Here is a 12,500-nt window from a genome sequence, read left to right as displayed (position 1 = left end):
TTTTAAAGAAGAAAAATCATCCACTGACTTTCAAAGCGGCTACGACTTTCTACTTCGAGGGCCTTGATAGAAATGTAATAGAGTAAAAAGTAGGGGTGTGTCAAAAAATCGATTCACAGAAGAATCTAGATTCTAGATTCGATCTGAAATGTCCAAGAATCGATTTAATAAGTTAATAAAATCAGCTGGCTGTTCGCCTCCATTTTGTAACTAGCCTATACGCGACGTCCGGACGTCACCACGCAGACAGTTTTTGAACGCGAGCGGCAAATCACTAAAACAGAGAGGAAGCAAATATGGATGAGCGGGAGATCCAACCAGCCCCGTCTTCACTTAAAGCTAAAGTTTGGCGTCATTTCGGTTTTTACCGAATACCTGGAAGCACTGCGCTGGACATGACACACACCGTGTGCAAGCTTTGCAAAATGAAGACCAAGTACTTCGGCAGCACAACAAATGCGCGGGCTCATATTACTAGGCATCAGCCGCCAGCTGTTTCACGAAACTCCCAGCACTTTATTTTCATAACTTGTTATTCTTTAAGTTACTTTGTCTGACTGAGAAATATAGATTTTTTTTGTCTTCACCGGTTGTGTTCTACATGATATTTGTGGTAAACTGCAACTTTCCTGGGAAATGCATCTATTTTCAACCATTTTGTATTTTGAAGAAGCACTTTATTTTTGTTCCAACTTATTTTATAGCTAGCTACTAATGAGTAGCAATTGAGAACCAGACAATGTTTTTGATAAAAGGCACTTTCCTGAGAATTGAACTTAATAAATGTGAAAAAGACACTTTAATGTCTTCGTTTGTCATTCTGTATAGCAAAGCAGATGAGAGTAGATCATGATCAGAAACCCGATTAGAAATCATTATGGATAAAATCGAATCTTTTTGAATCGAAAATCGGAATCGAATTGAATTGTGAGATGGTAAAAGATTCCCACCCCTAGTAAAAAGTATGATATTTCTCTTGCTAATGTAGTGAAGTAAAAGTCACAAGTTTCCAGAGAAAATACTACTCAAGGAAAGTACAGATACTCAAAAAGTGTACTTGAGTACAGTACTCAAGTAAATGTACTGAGGCTGCGTTCACACTGCAGGCTGAAACGACCCAATTCCGATTTTTTTGCCCTTATGCGACCTGTATCTGATCTTTTCATGACAGTCTGAACGACACAGATCCGATCTTTTCAAATGCGACCCAGGCCACTTGGGTATGTGGTCCAAATCCGATACATATCCGATCTTTTGAAATGCGTCTTCAGTCTGAACTGCCAGGTCACATGTATCCGACCCGCACGTCGTTGATACGCGACAAACGTCATCATTGTAACTCCCGTTCCTTACTCCAGTCTAGACATGTGCCGGTAAACGGTAATACGATATACCGCAATAATGAACATGCACAATATTGTTATCGTGGGCACTTCAAAATACCGTGAATAATTATTTATTACGAATTATTCAGATTTTTAGAATGTATTTTAAGAATACTTTACCCATCAACCGTTTAAAATGAACAAAGCGTCAAAGAGGAACGCGCACTGATGTAAACAGACCGTTCATGAGCCGAGCACATGGCGGAAGTCGTGAAGACGCACTGAAGTGCACATTCACTTTCAGACAGCAGAGGGCGCTGATGGAACAGCAGAAACACAGCCGTTTCCCAGGTAACCACAATCCGGTGCTCGTCATCACATAACCTAATACTTAAAGACTTAAAGTCATTTTCAAACGTAATTTTTTTTTAATTTTTTTTTATTACATGGCCTAGATATTGTTTGAATATGTTCTGACTGTTGTTCAATCACACACTTTACAATATGGCTCCATTATTTAACATTAGTTCATTCATTAACAAACTGACAATGAAAAATACTTCTAAAGCATGTATTAATCTTAGTTAAATGTACATTTCAGCATTTAATAACACATTATTAAAATCAAAAGTTGTAACTGTATTATTTAATGGACCTGAGCTTACTCTAACTAACAGTTGCTTTTTTAAACTAACATTATCAAAGAAGAATAACTTCTGTAAAAATGTAGCTATTCGCTCTTTGTTAATGTTAATGCATTAACTGGCGAGACATTATTGTAAAGTGTTACCTATTGTTTTTTATAATTCTTTAGCACTTTAATCTGTTTCAAATATTTGTTTACTTTATACATTTTTGTGTATTGCTTTATTGTATTTAAATGTTTGGTTCTTTTGTTATAAGAAAGTTTTTAAACCTGTTATAGTATGACAACACTTTTTTTTTATAAATATCGTGATAATACCGTATACCGTGATAAAAGCTTCAGCAGTTAATCGCAACATGAAAATTTGATACCGGCACATGCCTACTCCAGTCCAGTGGTGGCGGTAATTAGGGTTGGGAATCGTGAGAAATTTTCCGGTTCCGGTTCCGGTTCCGGTTCCGCCTAACGATTCCGGTTCCGATTCCGGTTCCATTAAAATTATTAAACAAATAGTGGTAAAGGAAAAAGGCACAATACGCAACTCAAACAATCCATTTTGTGTTTATTACTTGCTCTAAAATTTATTTACAGGTTGGCAATGTCAAAAAAGTCCTGTACTGTACATATATTACAGTATTAATTAAGCCATTCTTGCAACACATTTTTTTTCAAATGAACACCTCTGAAATTGTCTTATTACATTTTATCTCTCTGTCTCTGAATAAAACCAAGTTATAAATTATATTTATTAGTTATATTTATTAATTAGTTATATATTAATTTAATAGTAATTCAGTTATTCAGTGAACTTGTAAATAATAAATTGCAATTCAGCATTACAAAGGTAGCCTAATTGTGCCTAAACGCTTACCTAAACCATGGTGACTCAACGGTTGACACATATATATATATATATATATATATATATAGGCCTTTCACTATAAATCTGGTATAAGCCCTGAGGCACTCTGTGCTGTAGCAAATGTTTTGTCAAATTGCTAGTGCAGCCTCCTTTGCATGTTATTAACTTTTCACGTGTTACATTTTGCTTCATTATCATTCATTCTTTGGAAATGAATACATACTTGTGACTTTCTCTTCGCCATGCTGGTGGTCAACGAGAAAATATCTGACGCAAAACCGTAAATGTGTAGCGCGAGGGCTTTCAGGCTGAACTGCGTTGCCCTCCTGGAAGCGGCAGGCAACGTAATTAATATTCATGATGAGGTGAGCCAGGGTTGCCAGGTTTTCACAACAAAACCCGCACAATTGCACAATCGTTTCAACCCGCGGACATGAAACACAGCCCGCGGCAACAGTGGAAAACGGGAAAGCGGGAAAACCACGGACTTGGCAACACTGGCTGTCACTCGCTATGAAAGGATACGCTTCCAGCGCTTCGCACACACATTGCACCAGAACCGTTTTCGGAACCGAAACTTAGGAATTTCGCGCGGTTCTGGTATTTTTCAAAAATCAGTTTCGGTTCTGCATAAGAACCGGTTCTCGGTTCCCAACCCTAGCGGTAATGCACAAGAAATAGTTGCTAACCGCCAATAAAAGAAGAAGTACGCACCTGCACCTGTTGCTAGCCAATACACTCCAACTCCAGCGCGTTTCTGCACTGTTATGGGCCGCCGCAGACGTGTCTCTTCCCGTGACAAAGTTAGTTGAAGGCGCTCGCAAACATAATTGAAGGTGGATCTGGTCATTCTGAAGTTACTGACGAATTGGGTCTCAGTAAAGCCACTCACATCAGTCTCCCACCACTCCTGGCTGCGACTCCGCACACACACGTTTCTCTGTACCGACGTTGCTACCACTGCTCCACAAAACGCCATGGCCAAAAACCTTGCTCTCCTCCTCTTTTTTAATTTTCTTCTTAACATGAGAAGGTTGTAATGGTGCTGGCTCCGTTGCGAAAATAACTTTAATAAAGCTAAACGAACTCCAATGCTGACGCCCATATTTGGCTACTTCCGTAAACAACAAGTGACGTCGTTGACCGTTGAGAATATTCTGCGCATGCGGGTCACTTCTGGGTCATTTCACATTCACACAGGAGATCACAAAAGGTCGCATTTAATTGGAAATGTGAACGGCCTTGCAAAAAAAATCGCATTTTTTCAAAAAATCGGAATTGAGCATTAAGCCCTGCAGTGTGAACACAGCCTGAGTTACTGTCCACCTCCGGAGCTCTATAACCAGGACTTCTGTTCGTCCCACATGTTGGTCTGTGGCTTGTATGTGAGCTGGTGTAATCGTGGGCCCTTGTGTTCCGCCACAGCGCTCCGGTGGAGGCCCCGTCCCAGAGGAGCCAGACTCCAGAGGAACCCGTTTCCCAGCCGGAGGGTCGTGTGCAGATCATGTACTGCAAAGATCAGGTGTACCAGCGAGACGGAGAGTTCAGCATTGAAGAGCTCCGGGCGCAGCGCTACTACAGCGCTTTGAGTGGTACGTCCAGGTGTTGTGTGTGTGTGTGTGTGTGTGTCTAATGTTGGGTGTGTTTGAGACAGGGTTTCCACAGATAAAAGTCTTAAAGGGTTAGTTCACCCAAAAATGTAAATTGTGTCATTAATTCCTCAGCCTCATGTGGTTGGACACCCGTCAGACCTCCGTTCATCTTCAGACACAAATGAAGATATTTTAGTGTAAAGCTGATGCTGAGAAAGGCTTCAGATAGGCCTCCATTGGCATTCAGTACATTTACACTCACAAGACCCATAAAAGGCACTAAAAACGCCGTTACAAAGTCCATCTCACCACAGTGACTCTACAATAATCTTACGATGCGACGACAATAGTTTTTGTGCGCAAAAAAAAATCTAAATAACGCCTTTATCCAACTCGTTCTTGTCTTCCGTGTGTGTCTCCACGACGCATGCGCGAGAATATGAGCAGATCCGGCGTTCGGACACATGACCCAGAAGAGATTTGTTTACGAGCAGAGGAAGACGCGCGTGTCTCAGCTGTTGAATTCTACACTGATCGTGCTTTAGGTCTCGGCGTAGTTCTCAAAATGGGGCTAAAGTGGCATTTCATGGATTCCCGAACGCCGGATCTGCTCATATTCTCACGCATGCGTCGTGGAGACACACACGGAAGACAAGAAGAGGTTGAATAAAGTCGTTATTTTGACACACAAAAACTATTGTCGTCACATCGTAAAATGATTGTAGAGTCACTGTGGTGAGATGGACTTTGTAACAACGTTTTTAGTGCCTTTTATGGGTCTTGTGAGTGTAAATGTACTGAATGCCAATGGAGGCCTATCTGAAGCCTTTCTCAGCATCAGCTTTACACTAAAATATCTTCATTTGTGTCTGAAGATGAACGGAGGTCTGACGGGTGTCCAACCACATGAGGGTGAGGAATTAATGACAGAATTTACATTTTTGGGTGAACTAACCCTTTGATTTGAATTTAAGGCCATAAAAATGTCTTGAATTGTGCCAGAAAGTCTTAAATTCAATATCATTGCATTAAATCAGGGCCCTATGATTTCTGTGATGCCGAAATTGTGGACAGAATTGCATAATCCATTCATAAAAATAGAATTTGTATAATCTGTATAATGCAGAATGTCATGGAATTTTGAATGAATCAAAAGTACAGTTAAAGGGACAGTTCACCCTAAAATGTTATGATGGGTGTGGATCAGTGTTAATTTTGACAGCAAATTTTGATTTAGTTTTAGTCGTAGTCTTTTGACTAAAATGCCATTTAGTTTTAGTCATATTTTAGTCGCCTGAATTGTTTTTAGTTTTAGTCTAGTTTTAGTCTGCTAAAATCTAATGAGTTTAGTTCAATTGTAATACATTAAGCATTTAAGCGTTACATAACCGACTGTCACTCGAACTGACATTTTGACATCATTTTGTTTTTGACATTAAAAATACACGAAAGAGCTCAATTCACTTTTTTGTCTGTTTTTTTAAAAACATCTATATAGTTTTTATCACTTTGTATTTCTGTTTTAGTCAGTAGGCCATATCAGGTTAAGCTAAAGCTTCAAATAAGTTTATTTATTTATTAGTTTTATTTCAGTTAACTTTTATTCAAGTAATGATTTTTTTTTATGGTTTTAGTGAACTATTATAACCCTGATACTTTATTGAATATGTGTCAAATACTGATCTTTCCTCCTGACTATAAATTAAATGGGAATGAAATTAAATACAGTTTATTGTGTGAGCAAAATCGAATAATTGAATGCGTGACTTTTAATTATAAACCAGCTGGAAATACACCAGGACTCTTATTTTGAAATGTCTGCGCCTCTATTGCAGTTGCAGGAGCTCATTCAAGTTCAGATGAGGAGATAAAATATGCATTATTACAACGTCTAAAACATATTACTATATAAACATGGTAAAGTAAACACTGTCATTATTCATCAGCATTAGTTCATAAACACTGGTCTGGCATAAATGTGTGTTATTGATTGATTGAGCCGCTCTGGAGGACATCATCAAACACTAGTTTTTATTTAGTTATCGTCTCGTTTTCGTCAGTGAAAAAAGGTAGTTGATGAAAATTATTCGTCAACAAATTAACACTGGTGTGGATGCACTTTTTTGGGATTCAAAATCTCGCCCCTCCATTCGCTCCCATTATAAAGCCAGGATATGTTTTAATCTAACTCTGATTATGTTCAGCTGAAAGAAGAAAGTCATAAACATCTCGGATGGCTTGAGGGCGAGTGGGATCATTTTCATCTTAGGTTGAACTAACCCTTTAACTACATATAATAAGACTGGATTAGACCGTATGGGTCATGTCAACTCAACCAGAGTTCCCCGGCTCAAATCTTTGATTTTGTTCATATTTTTTCTGTACATTTGTTGTTCAGATATTCCTCTTTGAAAGGAGGAATTTTCAGGGGTTTCAGTCCACAAATCATAAACATTCACCATGGATTCAATGTAGTAACACCCCATGGTATTGTGGAAGAAATAGTCAAATGTGTTTTTTTTATTTTTTATTCTATTACATTATTCATCTCAGGGTTCGTACAACCTTTTGAGATTGAAATTCAAGCATTTTTCACGTGTTTCACACTTTTTCCAGCACTTCAAAGCTCTAAATATTATCCAATTTTAATATTATTTTTAGTGTGATGATTTTTAAAACTAAAAGTTTAAAGGTGCTGGCCACTTCATGGCAAAACCCCCCCCACTATAACCAGTAGGTGGCGGCATATTGGACTTATTAGACATTTCCACTCCTTAATAAATGGAAAAAAGTAGGAAGTCAAAAAGTCTCATGACAAACTAAAACCTTTCTTCAAATTGTGATTGGATTACACAGAAAATAAGTAAAGAGTGTTCCTTTTACTTCAGTGTGATACTATAGAAGAACAATAGTACATTTAATAAGAGTGGAATATTACAATTTTCCCTATAAAGTGAGGTTTTTGCACATTACTGTTGTTAATAAAAGTTCTTTTTTTTCTGCATAACAATTCAAGCTCAGCGCTTCACTGTTAAATTTCCAATAAACAAACATGTACTATTATTAGTAACTGCACTAATTAACAAAACAATAGTAATTTTATGATTAAATTAACCTTATGATACATTTTCCTTCGCTGGTGCCACAGCTCTCAAATGTTAGTCTGGAGCGCGCGCTGTATTATCAAAGTATTTATTAGTAATAAAGTGGAAATTAGTAGATTTGGTTAGCATGTTGATGTACGGTGTGATTTTACTCATGGAGCCACATTGAGATCTCCATATCTATGGGATTGAACCGTATAAGGCGTTAAAAATGGAGATGCCAAGAGAGAATTTTATTAAGAACCAAAATCCAAAAGGATATTAAGATATCTTTAATACTTCTTGAGTTACAGGCGTGCAAACTTGGGGCACAAACACACAAGAAGTGCTTTTCCCCATGTTTGAGCGCTCACCGTTGGCATTTCATGAGACACAGATTAATAAAGTCATCAGATTTCACTAATAGATCTACCAATCTCTGTGTGGAAATAAAATAATGATGCTGCCATCTTTCTAAAGTCACTTTTACACCCCTCTAATTTGGCTCCAAGTCATTTTGACCCTCCTCTAGAAAACAGTGATTACTCCGTCAATATACATCTGTGACATTTCATATTCTGGCTTTCATCTCTATTTATGTTTGTCTTTGTACAGAAAAAATATGAACAAAATCAGAAATGTGAGTTGGGGAAGTTTCCAGAATTTGGTTGATTTGACACTATTTGAGTTTGTACATTTGTAAATGTGCAGAAAAGGCCTCAAACCTCAACAAAACGAAGCAGGAACTGCAGCTTCAGATCGAGCAGAAGCAGAGACTCCTTCAGCAGAGGATCAGCTCCGCAGCGCCGCAGCAGGTACGCCACACACTCCTCATCTGATGCTCTCGGCTTGGGAAAGAGCGGACAGAACTTGCTGTTGTGGGTGAAGGATCCTTTAAAAACATGTTATGGATGTTTAAACTGAGCTTTCAGACACAACCGGCATGTGTCGGTTTCCTGTTTTAACATAATGCAGGGCTCGACATTAAAGGGTTAGTTCACCCAAAAATTTAAATTGTGTCATTAATGACTGAGCCTCATGTGGTTGGACACCCGTCAGACCTCCGTTCATCTTCAGACACAAATGAAGATATTTTAGTGTAAATCTGATGCTCTGAAAGGCCTCCATTGGCTCAACTTTACACTCTCAAGACCCTTAAAAGACACTAAAGACTAAAGTTACAAAGTCCATCTCACTACAGCGGCTCTACAATAACTTTATGAATCGGCGAGAATAGTTTCTGTGCGCAAAAAAACCCTAAATAACGACTTATATAGTGATGACGATTTCAAAACACAGCATCATGAAGCTTCGAAGCGTTATGAATCAGTGAGTCGATTCATGATTCGGATCGCGGGTCAAACCGCCAAACTGCTGAAATTACGTGACTTTGGAGATTCAAACTGCTGAATCGACTCACTGATTCATAACACTCCAAACTGCTGAATCGACTCACTGATTCATAACGCTCCAAACTGCTGAATCGACTCACTGATTCATAACACTCCAAACTGCTGAATCAACTCACTGATTCATAACGCTCCAAACTGCTGAATCGACTCACTGATTCATACCGCTCCAAACTGCTGAATCGACTCACTGATTCATAACACTCCAAACCGCTGAATCGACTCACTGATTCATAACGCTCCAAACTGCTGAATCGACTCACTGATTCATAACGCTCCAAACTGCTGAATTGACTCACTGATTCATAACGCTCCAAACTGCTGAATCGACTCACTGATTCATAACACTCCAAACTGCTGAATCAACTCACTGATTCATAACGCTCCAAACTGCTGAATCGACTCACTGATTCATAACACTCCAAACTGCTGAATCGACTCACTGATTCATAACGCTCCAAACTGCTGAATTGACTCACTGATTCATAACGCTTCGAAGCTTCATGATGCCGTGTTTTGAAATCGTCATCACTATATAAGTCGTTATTTAGGGGTTTTTTGCGCACAGAAACTATTCTCGTCTTCATAAAGTTATTGTAGAGCCGCTGTAGTGAGATGGACTTTGTAACTTTAGTCTTTAGTGTCTTTTAAAGGTCTTGAGAGTGTAAAGTTGAGCCAATGGAGGCCTTTCAGAGCATCAGATTTACACTAAAATATCTTCATTTGTGTCTGAAGATGAACGGAGGTCTGACGGGTGTCCAACCACATGAGGCTCAGTCATTAATGACACAATTTACATTTTTGGCTGAACTAACCCTTTAAAAGCATGTTATGGATGTTTAAACTGAGCTTTCAGACACAACCGGCATGTGTCAGTTTCCTGTTCTAACGTTATGCAGGGCTCGACATTAACGCTCGGACAAGTATCCTGATTATAACGTCAAAACAAAAAATAACTAGGGGATCACCCAAGTGCAATAATGATTCTGCATTCATCAGTGTAAGTGGAGATAGTGGATAATAATATAAAACTAACTGACGTTAACAAGGTTGAGCTGTTGAGGCTCGCGCAGCCTCTCGAGGAGAAAATCCAAAACAAATGAACGCGGCTCGTTCACATACACGGTTAAAAATCGTGGATATTTTATATTTATTACATATGATACAGTTAAGCAACATCACACTGACATAAGTGTTGTTTTCCTGAATACCATCACGACTGAAAATGACGCTGATTTTATACGCCAGTTCCATAAACAATTAATTAACATTAAGTCACTTACATTTTAGATGCAATATGGACTGTTTTTGTTCTATTTCACCAGAATAATTCCAAACAAAGATCACAGCAGAACCATAACGCATCTCACAGCAACTGTGTGTGTGTTAGTGAATGATTCAGTGTTTGAATGAATCAGTTGAATCAAAGATTCAATGAACTATTCGTAAACGACCACCTAATTCTTGAATGAATCAGCCATTTGAACGAATCGACTCAATGACTCACTCATTCAGACGGTCACAGCGCCACCTACTGGTGGTTTAGTTTCATCTTTCCAACATTTCTTATTTGTGTATTAAAAAATATTTAAAATAATCTCATAACATTATTTAATGCAGTTGTACATTTTCAGTGTAAATTATTTAATTTGATTGGTAACAGCCTATAGTGTCTTATTCTAATTTAATTTATAGATAACATTTAAAAATATAAACTGAAAGCTGAAGCATAGCCTATATTTAATAAGATTATGGGAAAATGCCCTTTATAAAAAGGTAAAAATATCACAAATATGCTGATTTAAATATGTCAAAGCTGATTGAACACTGGTGAGAATATTGCTTCAGAATAGCTTACATTAACAAAAAAACTAAAAGCTAATTTTTTACTCGGACAAGTGAATGACAGATTTCCTTGTACGAAGGACAAGCATGTGAACCGGCTCAATGTCGAGCCCCGGTTATGATGTTAATTTTTTGTCTAGATGATTCCTGAGGAGGCCGAATCTTCATCCCATGAATCTGCTGGCTCGTGCGAATCTGCCGCCACTACAGTGAAATCAGCTCCGTTCGTAATATACAGCGATCAGGAAGAAGGTCATGTGGTTCAGAGGTCAGTTCTTCAATAGAGCGGAAGGAAAAACTCCATAGGGGAGTTTATTTCTAACTATAACTCATAAATCTTTAAAGACGGCGATAGTGTGAGCTCTGAGGATGTTATTCGATGGAATGAGCTTCAGTTAGAGCCGCATTATTTCTGCTCAGTTTTAGAATAATCGTTCAGGCATAACATTGACCACTGCAAAAAGTGCTTTTCTTACTTAGTATTTTTGTCTTGTTTTCAGTCCAAATATCTAAAAAAAAATTACATTTAAGAAGCATTTACTAGACAAGCAACAGTTTTTGTCTTGTTTTGGGGGAAAATAACTCAAAATTAAGGAAGTTTTTGCTTAAAATAAGAAAAATAATCTGCCAATGGGGTAAACAAAATAATCTTGTTTTCTGTTTGAATTAAGATTGTTTTGCTTACCCCATTGGCAGATTATTTTACCCGAAGCTGTCGATACATCTTCATACTTTATAGAAACAGAATAAAAATGATTTTGCTTGGAAGGAAGTGAGTGAGGAGGTCGGACAGTCTGGTGAGTTGTAAAAAGCGCTCTTTACTCAATTTGAGCTATATACACATATTGAGACTACAAGCTAGCTAAAGCCGGCAAATTGAGCTTATTCGCCGTATTTTAAAACAATCCAGCTAGCAGAAGACCCTCCCATGACACAAACTCACGTCTGTTGTGAAGTGAATGTTACGCGTGAATGAAGCGAGGAAACTCAAAAATGTTCAAGTGTCCAACTACACGCGATTTATTCGCTCCAATCGCGTCTGGTGTGAACGCACAGTAACAGGAGCCGGGATTGGGTGACCACCTGTCCCGCTTTGCGTTGTACCGCACAGCATTTTCGCCCCTTGTCCCGCATGTCGCATATTGAGAAAATGTCCCGCATTTTCACCAGTCTGTTGATTTTTAATGATCATACTGAGAAAACATGCTTGCGTTCTTTTGCCTTTTTAAGAAAGCATTTTATTTATTATTTTTGCGGCATCGTTTTTCACCTATATTTAACAGCGCTTCGTCAGAAGTAACATCCCGCCTTACACAAATACAAAAGCCGTTTTTTAAACCATATCAGATGGTTGAAAAGAAAGGAGTAAACACGGTCCCTATAGGTTGTGACGGCTGTCAATCAGAATGTGGAGCGGTGATTCGTTCCATGTGTTCCCTGTCAGAAAACGAATGGATAGCTCTGTATATAAATGAAAAAAATAAATATATATATATATTAGGGCTGGGCAAATTAACGCGTTAACGCGGGCGATTAATTTTTTCAGCTTAACGCAATTAAAATATTTAACGCAAATAACGCAGCGTCCGTTTTTATATCCATTTTTGCTTAGCGTTACATGATCGTCACGCTCTTATTCATGTAAATGCTTCCAAGCGTGACAAGACACAAGAGAACGCGCTGTATGCCAAAGTCCTGTGTGTGTGTGTGTGTGTGTGTGTGTGTGTCAGTGTCCTGT

At 38.4% G+C, this 12,500-nt stretch overlaps 1 protein-coding gene across 1 annotated transcript in view; it reads left to right on the top strand.

Annotated features, from left to right (window-relative positions):
- bub1ba (BUB1 mitotic checkpoint serine/threonine kinase Ba) overlaps positions 1-12,500 on the top strand; it is a 67,039-nt gene that overhangs the window by 20,290 nt on the left and 34,249 nt on the right. The window contains exons 3-5 of the mRNA XM_079831909.1: positions 4,259-4,425; positions 8,220-8,323; positions 10,903-11,030. Coding sequence (XP_079688035.1) covers positions 4,259-4,425; positions 8,220-8,323; positions 10,903-11,030 — 399 coding nt within the window. The remainder of the gene's footprint in view (positions 1-4,258; positions 4,426-8,219; positions 8,324-10,902; positions 11,031-12,500) is intronic.

This window comes from Gobio gobio (genome assembly GCF_949357685.1).
Source record: "Gobio gobio genome assembly, chromosome: 12".
Taxonomy (NCBI): Eukaryota; Metazoa; Chordata; class Actinopteri; order Cypriniformes; family Gobionidae; genus Gobio; species Gobio gobio.
The sequence above is the reverse complement of the archived record's forward strand: the minus strand, read 5'-3'. Positions and strand labels throughout refer to the sequence as shown.